The sequence below is a fragment of the Calidris pugnax genome, unplaced genomic scaffold, assembly GCF_001431845.1.
Source record: "Calidris pugnax isolate Ruff unplaced genomic scaffold, ASM143184v1 scaffold44, whole genome shotgun sequence".
Lineage (NCBI taxonomy): Eukaryota > Metazoa > Chordata > Aves > Charadriiformes > Scolopacidae > Calidris > Calidris pugnax.
The window spans coordinates 30,045,949-30,060,815 of record NW_015094506.1 but is presented as its reverse complement, the minus strand read 5'-3'; the positions used below and the strand labels follow the sequence as shown (position 1 = coordinate 30,060,815).

At 37.2% G+C, this 14,867-nt stretch overlaps 1 protein-coding gene across 1 annotated transcript in view; it reads left to right on the top strand.

Annotated features, from left to right (window-relative positions):
• DOCK4 (dedicator of cytokinesis 4) overlaps positions 1-14,867 on the top strand; it is a 174,206-nt gene that overhangs the window by 28,223 nt on the left and 131,116 nt on the right. The window contains exons 9-10 of the mRNA XM_014963343.1: positions 13,939-14,020; positions 14,615-14,675. Of these exons, the coding sequence (XP_014818829.1) occupies positions 13,939-14,020; positions 14,615-14,675 (143 nt within the window). The remainder of the gene's footprint in view (positions 1-13,938; positions 14,021-14,614; positions 14,676-14,867) is intronic.

Genomic DNA, 14,867 nt, shown 5'->3' with positions numbered 1-14,867 from the left:
CTGAAGTATATTATCTTAAACATACTCTCATCAAGATCTATTGAGAGTCCAGACGGTAGTTAATTAGTGTTGTTAAGAAATGCTTTATAAAATCTGTTCCTTGAATCTGGCATGCTCAACAAATGTTTGAATAAAGCAAAATCAGAAGGACTTATCAATTTAATACAGAGCTTTGATGGTTTGTTTTTGTATCATCTCATTTGGTTATAACTAGATGAACAGTTTGAAAGTCTAAGACTGCTGTCTGCTTTGACAAGTGCTGCCAGCCAGTAGGAGTGGATTTGTAGAGCAGCAGTTCACGCCGAGAACCCAATGTTAACATGTGTAAATATTTTCAGGATTTTACTTTAGGCTAACTCTGTGGTTGTGCGGACTGAGTGGCAAGAGCTTATGTTCCAGTTTAGATTTATGCAGAAGAAATCCAGTTCAACAGCTTAGATTGTTCTGGGTTGTGAATCAAAATGTGCTATGTGGAGACATTCAGAACAATTTCTTCAAAATGAACACTTAATTCAAACTAACCTGATCATATAGATCGTAAAGTATGTAAAATACTGTATGGAAGAAGAATATGACAGGATCATAGTTTGAATGAGGGAAAATCCTATAAAACAGGGAGTAACTCAGCCGTACTTAAGTAGTTTTTTTTTAATTTGGGAGTTAACTGATTTTTTTTTTTAGCCATTACACTCACATTACAAAAACAATTTCAGAGTTAAAAGGGATTACAGAGACAGTTGATTTAATGGATGATGCACTTACAAGAAAACAACTAAGTTTAAACTTCAGGTTAAAGATAGGACATTGTTAGAGCTCTGAAGGGAGACTGGAAATGTGTGCCTTCAACATTTCAGCGGAGTGCAATGATCCTGTGTTCTGATGCTTTTTATTAGCTGCTTTATACATCTATTGTAGTATGTGGACTTTAATGAGATTTGTGAAGTTTTTTTGAGATTTTTCTATTCCTAACAAATTGTCAGTAGCTTCTGTTCTGTAAAGTTGGAATATGAAGATGCTTGGATTCCCAACATTTAGAGTACTGAAGAGTATGGTGATGATTGTTTGCTTTGAGGATATCTTCTTTTACCAGCACAAATGTTAATGAAATGAACCTCTTTTTCTGTAGTTAGATCACGCTTACAAAGTCAATAGTATGTACTTCAACAAATTACACAGTTATCGGTGTTGTAGTGGCAGATTTTTTGAGAAATAAAGGACATCTGATGATAGTGCTTTTTCGCTCTCATATCGTTTACTGAATACAGCAGTTTGTTGGAACAGTGATGACCTTAGTGTAGCCAGAGGGCCATTTACACTGGAGCTTTAAGAACACCATTTTTTTAATCAAAAATATATTGATTTTTTTTATCAGATCCTGGAAAGATGTCACTTACCAGCTTTTAATAGAATTAATGTAACAAGTTGCAAGGGACAAGGTAACAAGTTAGCTGTTTTCCAGACTATGTGCATTATTCATTGAGACTCTGATAACTTTATTTTTGCCACAAGAATATCCTGCTGTTACAAAAAAAAAACAAAAACAAAAACAAAACAAACAAACAAACAAAAAAAAAAACAAAAAACAAAAAACAAAAACAAAACCCAAAAAACCACCAACAAAACCCCAACAAAATAACAAAACCCCAAGGAAAATATTTACCAGATGACTGTGTTCAGAAAATCAAATATTGCAATGTCCACTGAAATACCTACCTTTTCCAGTGTAGGTACTCGAAGACTGTATATGCATTTGTAGCACCTTGCTATCCAGAGATCTTGCCTGGCTTTTTTTTTTTAAGAGAATTTTGAAGACAACGGCAACTCTCGTCTGGGCGGTGTATTATGAAACAGGGATGGAAGTATTAAGCCTCCTGCCCACATTTGTTCAATTCAGACTGCGGACCCTGCTCTTGGCATTGATGAGTACGCATAAGAATGCTGCATCATCTCCTGCCCAAACTCCCAGTTGCTTTGCTGACCTTTACATTTATGTCGTTTGTCCCTCTGTGTTATGCCAATATACTGCTGTAGAATTTTTTTTTCTGAAATCTGCAGTGTGACACACAGTTCTTGTGTAGCAGTGTCTAAACCTTTTTCTTAATATTTAATTTTTTTTCCAAATAGGATTGCTATTAATAGGACAATTTTAAGGCAGCACTTCAGAAAGATGGAACACAGTAAGATTTTCTTTCATTGATATATACTTTGTGTCTGTGTCAATATGATATGAACGTCTTATCACAAATGATTGATGCCTCTGGCCCCATCTATGTGAGGAGCAGAGATAAGTTGGGATGCTAATCCTCCTGTTCCTATCACCTTGAACAACCTTGTCTGTAACTACCATGTTGCCCTCAAATGAGCACAGATCCTTAAGCAGCACAAAGAGGAATATGCTGCTTATACAAGGCCAATGAAAGTGAACTGCATTTTGTATTTTGTGAGCTTTTGGTTATATGCTTAATGATTGAGTAAACTTCAGACCATGTCAAAGAATAAGATGATTATCCTTGCTTTTTTGTACTCTTATCCTCACCTTTTAAGTGACAGTAATACACATCATCAATCTTTTTATGGCTTTCTTATTTCAGTTCTGCTATTACTTTAATTCAGTTAAATGATTTGCTGAAAGCTGAAATCCATGTTTTATTGGTCAAAATATTTATTGCTTTGTGTTCTAATTTATTTTTTGATATTATTTTTCTTTTCAGAAAAAAGCCATAATGTCAGATTTTCTCCCTTTAAGAAACAAATATTCCCCTCCCTCCTTATTCTATGAAAATCTTAAGGATTTGGGTATAGTAAGAGAATGTTTAAAGGCATTTTTTTTGCAACCCCAATCAGCATCTTCAAACCTGAGATCCGCTCTGTTCTAGCACAGCTTGAAGAACTGGACTTTTAACCATCCCTCTAAAAACGTTTACGCAACTGTTTATTGTTAACAGTCAGAACAACGGCAAGGAAGGGCTTGGATACCTCTTGAATCAAGCTGATAATACATTTCCATTACTCAGAAGGCCCGCTATTGAGCATCTGAGATGTCTTTCCTCTTTACAGGCTGAGAAGAATATCCCTGTGGACTCTCTTGAGCAAGAGCCCAAAAACTTGATATTGCTTTAAGCAATTTGATTTTCAAAGTCTAGTTTATTTTGGATCAGTGCTCCAGATATCAGCAGTCTAAATGCAGGAGACTTGAACAGTTAAATTCTTTGTTGCTTCTAAACAATGTTGAACACTAGACCACAAAGGAGATGGAGAACATATTTTTGAAGCTGTAGAGTATGTACTCAGTTCAAGGCTATGGAAGTTATTAAAAAATTACAGAAGAATCCTTTATGGATATCCCTCTGGCTAATAAAGAACGTGTCGCATATTGTTGTGAGGAACAGTTCATTAATTATAGTCATTTGGAACTTCAGGGCAAGTAAAGACAAGTGGTAAAGTGTTGTAGGATGGTAGTTACTAACTCACAAAGGTGGAAGCTGGAGAAGAATGTGTAAAGAATGATATTACTGCAAAGACCCAAATGGCTCAGCTGTCTACCTGTGCTGCCTTTTTGTGGTACTTAGACATAATCACAAAATCACAAAATGGTTGAGGTTGAAAAGCGACTTCAGAGGTCATCTTATCTAGCCCCCCAAGGGCTGGCTGCCCAGGAGCATGTCCAGATGGCTTTTAAATATCTCCAAGGCTGGAGACTCCATAATCTCCTTGGGCAACCTGTGCCTCCTTGGGCCACCTGTGAGACACTCTCACAGTAAAGAAATCATTTCCTGATGCTCAGAAAGAACATCCTGTGCTTCAGTTTGTGTCCATTGCCTCTTGTCACTGGGCACTGTCCATCCTCTTTGCACCCCCACTTCAGGTGTTTATATATATTAATAAGATCCCCTCGGAGCCTTCTCTTCTCCAGGCTAAGCAGTCCCTGCTCTCTCAGACTATCCTTCCAGTCCCTTAATCATCTTCATGGCCCTTCTTGGACTCTTTCCAGTGTGTTCATGTCTGTCTTATACTGGGGAGCCTGGGATGGGACACAGTACTCCAGGTGTGGCATCACCAGCACTGAGTAGAGGGGAGAAGGATGACCTCCCTCACCCTGCTGGCAATAATTTGTCTAATGCAGCCCAGGATACCATTGGCCTCCTTTGCCACAATGACACATTGTTGGCTCATATTCAATTTGGTGTCTGCCAGGACCTCAAGACCTTTACTGCCAAGCTTCTTTCCAGCTAGGTAGCTCCCAGTGTGTACTGGTGCATGGGATTGTTCCTCTCCAGGTGTAGAACTTTGCACTTCTCCTGGCTGAACCTCAGGAGGTTCCTGTCAGCCCGTTTCTCCAGCTTTCTGAGATCCCTCTGGATGGCAACTCAACTCTCTGGTGTGTCAGGCACTCCTCCCAGTTTTATATCGTCACTAAACTTGCTGATAAACACTGTGCCCCATCATTGACATGAAGACATTAAACAGGACTGGACCCAGTACTCCTGGGGTACACCACTAGTTACAAACATTGTGCCACTGATCACCACCCTCTGGGCCCAGCCATTCAGCCAGTTTTCAAGCCACCTGGCTGTGTACTCATCAACATCAACAGCTTCTCTTGGAGGATCTTGTAGGAGATATTACTGAAGTCCAGGTAGGCACTATCCACTGCTCTCCCCTCATCTACCAGGCTGATCATTTCATCGTTTATCAAGTTGGTCAAGAAGTTTCAGTTCAGAACCACCTGCTAATTAATTTCAACTTCTTTGTGGTTCTTTTCATAGCATGCTTACCATTCAAATGTTTCATGCTAGAGATGTTATTTTGGACTTTTTTTGTTGTATACAATGTGTGTGTCTATTGTTCATTTCCATGTTCTTTCCAGACACTTGATTCTTTATTTTATCCTAACATCAAAAAGAAAACAAATTATATTTCAGAAATGGTTGGGAGGGGGCTTTAAAACCAGATTTTGAAATCATTTTAGGTGGTGCAATTTATTTCAAATACAAAATCTGGAGTGAGAGGAAGAAAGAATTTTTATATATGTGCATACACGCAAGCCCGTTAGTTGATATTCAGATTTTCTGCTCTTGTGTGTACAATATCCAATTCTTTTGTGTTTGTGAAAGTCATGAAAGTTCAGAGGCTTTATTTAGAAATAACTCTGCATAAAGAGAGGGGGTTGTTTCTGTCATTATCTATGAAAGTTAATATCAATCTGGGAAAAAAAGTGTCTGTTTTTTTCCAGTTGTTCAAGGATATATTTTAACTGTCTCTCAGAGTAAGTTACCTGATCCCAATAGCACAGAATTTCTGGGAGGTGTGAACACTGACTAGAGAGGCAGAGTTTGGACAGGGCTTTGTTGTAGTTTTTCAGCAACATAGGATTTTTGTAAAAAAAAAAAAAAAAAAAAAATACCCCTCACAAGGACTGCACATACTCTTCAGAAATACTTCATGAAAACAGAGCAACTATAAAAGAAAGAAATTGCAGAAAGTGTTAAAAAAAAAAAAAAAAAAAAAAAGTATATAGAATCATAGAATCATAGAATTTCCCAGGCCGGAAGGGACCTCCAAGGGTCATCTAGTCCATGAAAGTGTGCTCAGTAAAATGGCATGTCTCATGCTATCTGCAATCTAAGTGCTCCTTGTAAAGTTTAAGCGATCATTAGGTGATAGGCTACTCCACCTTTTCCTCTTAAAATACTGGTTTTTTTAAGTGCATAACCTTCACTTCATTAAGTTCCTTTGAAATTACTACTTGGATACCTCCACATTATACATTGATGCTTTTTGTCTTGAAGTAGTCTCGGATCTTGACTTTTTCCATGCAAATGTGCCTACTATGCTGAGGGCAGGGTTTTGAGCTAAAGGAGCTTGTGGGGTTTCTGGTAGAGGCAGCAACCCATGGGAACCAGAAGCAATGAACTAGCTCAAGGCTAATTTTTCTTTACAGTATTTCCACAAAAGCATAATCTGCACTTTTACTGGATCACAGCGTAGGGTAGCTCAGTGTTATTTTCAATTTCCTGTGCAGTGTGCACAAAAATATCTCATCTTGCACACTATTAAATCTGTGCTACAGCGAATTACACAAAATCAATGCATAGATATCTATACCTCATAGATACAGGAGAGATGAAGCATTTTGGCTTTTCTGGCTAGTAGACTCTTTGAGTCCTCCATTCTAGTTTAGTAACTTATTACTCTCTTTTGTCCTTCCTCAGAAACAAGATGAAACATAAACCATCCTGGTTTTATTTACTTCCTGCTCATTCAGGAGGTAATCCTGATTTTAGCAGGAGGGTTAAAACACCTTGAAAGAAGCTTAAAGGTCTCTTTGGCAAGAGAGCATCCACTGCTCTATTAACAATCCTTTATGTGTTTGGAATAGAAATGCCTCTTTAGATGTGTAACTTGGTATGTACATTTGTGAATGTGGTTCCTAAGTTTTTTTAAGCTTTTATGTCATCCTCTATGTTGATATATATACACACTGAATGTATAAGCAGGCTTAATTATTTCATTATTGCCTTTATTTAAGAAAAAGCTCCTAGTAATTTGTCCTTGTTAACAAGAATGTATTTGGTATGATTGTAACTCAAAGTAAATACAGAGTTATAAAAAGCAGCTTAAAAGAGAAGCTTGAAGTTCCGGAAACTTCAAAAGCTTCCCTTCAGAAAATGTGCCTCATTTTTTCCATTTATTGATTGTGAGCAGAAAGATTCCTGCTTGCAGGAATACAGTCAGGATGTATATAGTAAGCCTTTCTTGGCAGTAGTAGTGAAGTAGTAAAAGTCATAGGGCTTCTCCTCTGCTTGGTTCCTAGACAAGGAGAAATTCTGGAGTAGGAGTCATCAGAGGAGAATTAGCAAAAATGTTGTTTTTTGGTTCCAGTCAGGCTGGAAATGTGAAGGATTTGCCTCACATGAATAATAGCTTTTACTTTAGAATACTTATTTGAACTGCCTGCAGTGGAGTTCCTGCATGTCAGAGGTAAGAACACTAAAGTGCCAGCCCAATCAGTCAGTGTGCCCTATTAATTACATTTTCAAATTACATTACAAAGCAAAACTGTTTTAAAAGTAGAGTGAAAGACACACTTACTGTAACTAATATCCTGACCTATAAAGTACTCAACGTATAATAACCAAACATCGGAACTTGAGCCTCTTGGGTGTACCTTGAGGCTTCAGGGTACTTACCTTATGGCATGAGAATGATATTTTATTTATTATTTTATTTATTTATTTATTCTTTTTTTCTTTCCCTGAGTCTGATTTTGACCTGAAAACTGTTCTGGATTTAGAAACACTTCACAGGAACATACTACGACCAATGAGAAATTTCAAAATCAGTGGGTTGGTATCTTACAAAGATTTCTGTAGGTCTGTCTTCTGTCTCCCTTGTACCTATTAATATTTAAAATATTTTTTTGCTTTCAGATATCTAAAGCAAAAGTATATTTTATTTATCTCTCACAAGTAAGTAATTTTTTTGATAGCTCAGTTTTACACACTCAACAACAGCGATAGTATAAGCAGATATGATTTATGTAGTGGGAAGAATGTGTATGAAAGGAATGTTTGGCACAGCTGTGTCCTCCAACTGTTTTAGCCTTGTGGTACTTTCTATAATAAATGTCTTTTCTACAGATTTGTATTGCCCTTCACTGCCAGGTGATCAAAAGGCTTTGTCCTGGCTTTAAGCCATTCTAGATGTTTTAATAATACTTCTTTTTACAAATCATTAATTTAATCTTTGTGCAATGCTGTGTAATTTGCTGTCATTAATGAGACATTTTTGATAAATTGTGCTTTAAATACCGCCCGTTCTTGAATTCCAAGAGAATAACATTTTACTTCAGGGTAGTAGCATTTTTTGAGGAGTTGGCATTTCAGCAAGCCCCATTTGCATTGGCCTGACTGCCCAGAGTGTCCGATTCAGCAGTTGTACAGGAACTGCTGCATGCGAATTTGCAGTGAAATAACTACATGTGTGGATAAGTACAATGAGGTAGACATGGGAGGAATAAGTTTCTAAAAAAAGGCATGAGTGTAGTCTAGCAATAAAATGATCTTGATTGGTTTGGGTTTGTATTGTATGGGGAGACAGAGCCTGGTTTTAATCATATCTTACATATTCCCTCAAGTCAACAAATACAGATGTGTTATTCCCAGGTGTGAGAGTGTGTTAGAAATTATTTGCATTTCATGATGTAGTTCAGTTCCTCACATGAATACTCATATTAAGTGAAACAAAATGTACCTACCTACCTAATGTTTAAAAATTCTTTCTTAAATATTTTCTACTTGCTGTTGTTGGAGTAAGGGTGCTGACTTTTATACATCTTTGATCTGATCTTGGGTAGCCAGGTGCTTTTTAAAGCAGACAAACCAACCCAAACAAGAGGAACCTGTGGTATTGATTAGGTCTTTCATATGAATAAGCTTCTTATTGGTTGTATTGTAAAAATGGAAAAGTAACAGGAGAAATAATTGGTTCTAATTGCAATGATAAAAGCACTGCAAGTTACATTGAGAAATGAATGCAGTGTTAGAATTGGGGGGGGTATGTGCACCAGCCATGACATATATGTGACAGATTTAGGTAAAGATGAAATATATTCAACATTAGCAGCATTCTAGTAGGTTTACAGATCATCTTATGGAGAACACATTGCAGTGGCACTGGCTACCAGCAAAAGGTATCTCAGGGTCAGCACAAAAGAGTACAGACTTGCCATTTGTAAACCCCCAGATGGAGATGAGTACATAGGAACCCAGGGGGTGTTGAAGGGAGAGGATTTTCTTAAATGCTTTTGCTTCCCTTCACTTTTACCAATTCCTCCTGCTGTCTTCAAGTTTAATTTCCATCTTTGGGGAAAGGTGCAGCAAATCTGCTTGTATCCCTGCTGTTACCTCAGTCAGTGACTAGGATAATAATCAGGACTGTAACTCAGCTTAAAGGATCTGTAGGTCTGTGCACTGATAATGCTGTGCTGCAGACTGTTTATCCGTGGTGGCAGACTAAGCTCGCTATTACTGAGAGCTCCAGCTTCTGGTATCTGTTGTTTCTTTAGTTGTAAATACCTGCTCGTAGACTCCAGCATGCTGTTCGTCTTTTAAAACTGTATCATTGTCTTTTGGCTCCTGGTACCTCATGAAAAAGAATTCAAAATTAGTTTCCTAAGTAGCTTGTTACTCTTTGCAAGAAATGTGTAATACCACCTCTCATTTAAAATACAGGTGCAAATATCGAAAATAATGTAGGGTGTGTTCATAAAAGCTAATTTCTTAAGACTGCCTTCGGTTTGTAAAGAGAGAGAAAATGATGAGAGTAGGAGCTTGATTTAACTACACATATTTGTTTTTCTCTCCCACCCACCTCCCCTTCTATCTCACTTTCTTCTTTCCCTTTTCCTATTTCCCTCATTAGCTGTACAGCTAACTGAGGGAGACTGTGCTCCACAACACAGAGCTAGTAAAGTGGTTTTCTTCTCCTTCCCCCATGTTGTCAGCATGGCTGGGAGACATGAAGATAAGCATCAGCATAATACCATAATATAATTTAGTTTGATTTATTTTAGTTAGTGTTAATGCTTTGATCTTTGTCTGAAATTGGCTGAAATCTTATTTTTATAGTATTCATTCTTTTTCCTCTTCCCTTTGCTCATCGCTACTTATTTAACAGTTAGAAATTTGGGTATGGTTTTCATAAGTGTTAAAATACAGGGGCTGATTTACCGTGGAACAGCTTGTACTGCGAAGTCATGTTGGCACATTTATCATTCAGTTATTCTCTGATAGGAACATAGTTTTAAAGCTTTGTTATCTTCCGTAACGCGTGGCATGTTGTAACCACACTTCTCTGCATTTCACCACTAAGTATGAGGACAACATTTTGCATCTGATCTTGGTTTTGTGAAGTCAATGAGCCTTTAGCTGTAAATGAAATCAATTCACATTCAAGTTCTTCTAATGAACGTCCATTAACAGTGTTCTGGAATGTAATAAACTTAAAATGGTGAATTGTGTGGCAGCATTCTCTTATTATCTCTCATTATTTGCTTTAGAAATCACTGTAAGCTATATTTGTCAGGAGCACTTATAAAGATGTCTGAAAGTGAAGCTATACCAAGAGCTACCACTATATGATGACATAGCTTTACCACAAGAATATGCCATGTGGTATAAATCTGTCTGGTTCTTTTTTTTTTTTTTTGATAGTGTGTTTATAAATCACAGAACAAGCAATCTGTCTAGACTGGTAACATGTGACTGGTAACATTTCCCTGCTAATACTAAGGAAATAGGGGTCACTTATGAAAATAGAACAGTTTGTGGCCGTATTTCTTTTAAATGTGTGCATTAAGCCAGCAGATTTGGAACACATTGTTACTTTGCTAATACATGGGAAGTTACAGGACAAAAATCCCTTGTTGACCTTCTTAAATTAATCTCTCCAGCATTAGTTATTTCCTTATTTTCAGTGGGAAGACAGCACAGTTTATTGTGTACAGCATGTTTAAATGGCGAGATTGGTGCTCATAAAAAATTAATTGCAGTGTAAAGTAGAATCAAATTATCTTAATACAAAGGAAAGGTATTTCTGCTTTGGGATACTGCTGTGTGTATTTGCCGTATATGTGTCTGCTGTGCACTAAATACTAGCCCCAGATTTAACCCACTGAAGTTTTTGCTGCTGTTTGAAACCAAGCTTTGAGATCTTGGGAATTTTGTCTTATTTCTTTTCAGTAAGGCTGTTTACTTTGCTGAACCATTTCCTAACCTGTTCATCTCTATAGAAATCCTTTGAAAAGGTGTATAAATGCACATGGTCTCTGTACTTAGATGCAACACTGCCATGTTTTTCTTATAATCTTACAAGTCTAACTGCTTGCGTTTGCTCCCAGGTAATGTTCAAAGATTACTGTTTTAATCTGAGCTGTAACTGGTACTGTGATATGTTTCAAGCAAAAATCATACCAAAGCGCTGAACAAGGATTAAGATTTTCCTATTTTTTTATTTGTTGTTTTCAGGTTTTTTTTTCTTTTTTTCATCTCCACTGGGTTCTATGCTTCAGTCAAACAAAATTTCAAATTCAAATGAGGAAATTAGATCTGCATAACCATTACATGTCTGTTGCAATCAGTGTATTTCTTTGTGGCATGACAAAAGTCCTTAGCTTTTAATTGTGTTGTGAATCATAATCTCATGGTCTGTGAGTATAAGCAGAGCTTGAAAATTTCATATTGTAGTGGATAGTGAGTAAGAAGCTTTCAAAAGATGTGCCTTTGTTTCTGCAGAATGTAAAATTCAATAAATATAGAATACACTGCCAGTTAAATTCAGTATTTGCCAGTTGTTAGGTAAACGATGAAGACAGCTTATCCACAGCAAGACAATTTCTTTTTGAATGGTATTTTTCTCTGAACCAACATGTCTAGTGGTTGTTATAAAGATAAAAAATGCAATGAAATGCGGTGTGTATGTATGTATTACTTTTAAATGGTTCTACAGACTGAAGATAAGGTGGTGAAATTCAGAATTGTCTTGTATTGGCCAAATTTGTATTGACACGTAGCAATGCATGGCAGGCTTCAGTGCACAGAAGCTGTATTGTTAGTGCTGGAACAGAGACTTTTTTCTTTTTATTCAGTTTTTCATGGTGCCCAACATAATGGAGTCCTAAAGCTTTAGCTGCTTTGGTAATATAAATAATAATTCTTGCTCAATATACAATAATTTTGTATGAGACTTATAAACAAAGCTCTGCACTTTTTTTTTTACTGTATTTTCCAATTTTCAAATGAGCTAAATCTAAATAAAAGGGGAGAATTATTTTGAAACCCATTTTTAAATCAACAGCAAAATACCAACCCGTTTCTCTGTAAAAGAAATATACTCACATAAACAGTCTTTAAAACTCGTTTTTTAAGTTTCCATGGAGACCTAAGCTGCAGAATTTGGCTGTACCATGAAACATGAATGTTTCTGAGAAAATAACATTTTCATGCAGTTTGAGTTATTTGAGTTCAACTCTACTCTTCTTAGGTTCTGCCTTCTATGCTGTCTGATAAAAAAGCTGTGTAGCTGAGGATTCGCAAATATTTCCTAATAATCACAATGAAAAAGTCTAAGCGTTTGTAGGTTCAGCCTGGATAGCTGGCACATAAAAAAAAAGAAGGCATTCTCCAGACATGGCTCTTAAGAACTGTGCTCTTGAGTGTAACAGTATCCTGGGCTGTGTCTGGTTAAGGGAAGCTGTCAACCCCTGCTCAGCGTTGGTTAGACGATGCCAGTTTTGGGTCCTCCAGTCTAAGACCAATATTAATGAACTGAAGCGAGTTCAGCAGAAGGCCTCACGTCGGTTGAGGGCTGGAGCTTCTGCCCTGGCAGGTCAGGCTGAGGCAGTGTGGCTAGTTCAGGCTGGAGAAGACGTGGTTTCAAGGGGAGCTGTCACCTGCCTGTACCTACAAGAGCTTCAATAGCATCAATGGTGCATGGTGGGATAATGAGAGACAAGGGATATAAATTCAAGCAAGAGAAGGTCCATCTGGATATAAAGAAAAAATTGAGGACAGTCAGACATTGGAATGGGTTTTCCAGAGTGGCTGTGTGGTCTCTGTAACTGAAGGTTTTCAAGACCCAACTGGGTAAAGCTCTGGAGCAAGCTAGTCTGACTTTATAGGTGACCCTGCTTTGAGCAGGAGGTTGGACACAGAGGCCTTTTGAGGTCCCTTTCACTGTGAATGACTGATTCTGTGAATGATCGATGCAGGTTTTCTGCAAGGCAAATGCTGGTGCAATAAGGATTTAATTAGTCTCTATTGAGTTGGATCTTATCCAACATATTGCTAGTGATTTTCTAGCTGCATTTTGAGAAGCTGTGGATGGTATAGAGCAGTGGTAAACCATGTCTAGCCTCCAGGATAAGGAGATGAGGTGGATACAGCTGAGAAAAAACCTAGTTGCACTTTGGAATTTTGTTTCTGATTTGACCATTACATGACATCCAGACTCAAATGTGTGCCTAGCTGGAACTGAGAGTGAGAGGGTGAAGGGAAATGTATATAATACTTCTGACTTCTTTGCTTTTCCCATCTTCCACACCTCTCACTGCAGAACTATGATTGTTACATTTCCTGTGAGGCTGGATCTTGGGCAAAATTATCCAGAGCATGGAAAGTTTGGTTTTTCATAGAATTCTCATGCATGAATTGCCAAGTTTGCTCAGAGATTGCCCATAATTGACCGACTATCAAATACAAATATTTCAAAAAATAATTTGTCTTTCAGTGTGGGATTTTATACCCTCTTCTATTCTGAAATAAGAATTCCCCGCATCTCCCTACTAGTGGTATTAGTACTCAAATCAGCTGCAGCATTTAACACCCCACGGTAGATTGCAAAACAGAATTCTGAAAAATAAATTTGTCCTGCTGGAACTTCCAAGACTTTTACATGACTGCTAAAATCAGTGTACTCCGGTGAAAGATTTTGATAGAGTTAAGTAGGAAAAATGTCCCCTTGGATCATCTTCCTATCTATGAAAATGAATATTGGTTGAATACAAGCGTGGCAGTGTTGACATTTGTTTAGCAAGAATCAATACCAGCATACTACACATCTAATTTCAGTTCTATGTGAATGGATTTTATTGCTTGTTTTTCTCTGTGTACTAGGATATACAATATTATTCTTCCAAATGACAATCAGTCTTCTATTTTGTATTGAATTTTTAGTAATTTTGTCAAATGATAAAGTAAATCATCACCCTGCACTAGTCTCCCCTTTTTTTTTTTTATTGATATGGCTGAACCTATTAGAAAGAAATTATTTCATTCTTTTATATTTTGAGGAAGGTTGCATCTGGAAATAAGATCAAAATTATATCTACTTTGCTCTGTAGTGTTATTCAACATATCTGTCATATTTGTTTTCTTACAGTGAAAGATTTTTTTTAAGACTGAATAGAAATGGTTTGCCAAAATGTCCAGAAAAGCCTGAAAGACATTGTTCTCTCTTTGTGGTGAGTTTTTCCTGTTCTCAATCTTTGTTGTGCTGGGTATTGAAAATAAAAGCTGGGTTAAATTGTTATTCTGTGGTTGACTGAGAACTGCTCCCTAAGCTTTTGCATTGTTATGAACATCAGCTCTAAAGCCTGGTTGAACAGTATTGCTGAATTCCCAAGTGAAATGTTTTCTGGCAATATGTGGACACCCATCTAAACTTCCACATAGGCATATGTACCAGTCTTTCTCCCTGCAGCAGGGACCAGTTCTGCATCTTACACCCCAAAGATTGGTTTTGTGGCACTCTCTGTGCTTTCAGGGTATTATAAGAGATTGCACAAATGCGTTGCTGTTGTTCAAGGCACACAGCGAGTCTCTTGTGTCCTCCTGCTGATTTTACTGATTATTCTAGCCCATGATACTTTAGGACAGTCGTTCTGAGTGCATGACAGCCAATTTAAAGTGTTAAAGGGATAATTTGTTAATGTTGTATAAATGAACTCACTGTTCATTTATCACTTTCACTGGAAGAGAAAGCAGTGTGTAAAAATCTCTTTAAATGTCACATTTTAATCAGGAGCCAGAAATAACGAGGTTCTGATCTTACACAGGATTTGGGTAGCAGTGAACTCAGGAAGGACATCTATATCACTGTGCACATTATCCGAATAGGTAGGTATAATCATTTGTGAGTAGAAATCTTACATTTGTTAGACATATGACAGTAAATAAAATAAAACCACTTGGGTTCAGCTGTGGTATTTCCTAGATTGGCTAGGCCTTTGAATAAATTTTCGGAAAAGAAAAATGACTGGGTTTTGATAGAAAAATTTCTTTGAATTTCTCAAATTATCTTTTGCTATT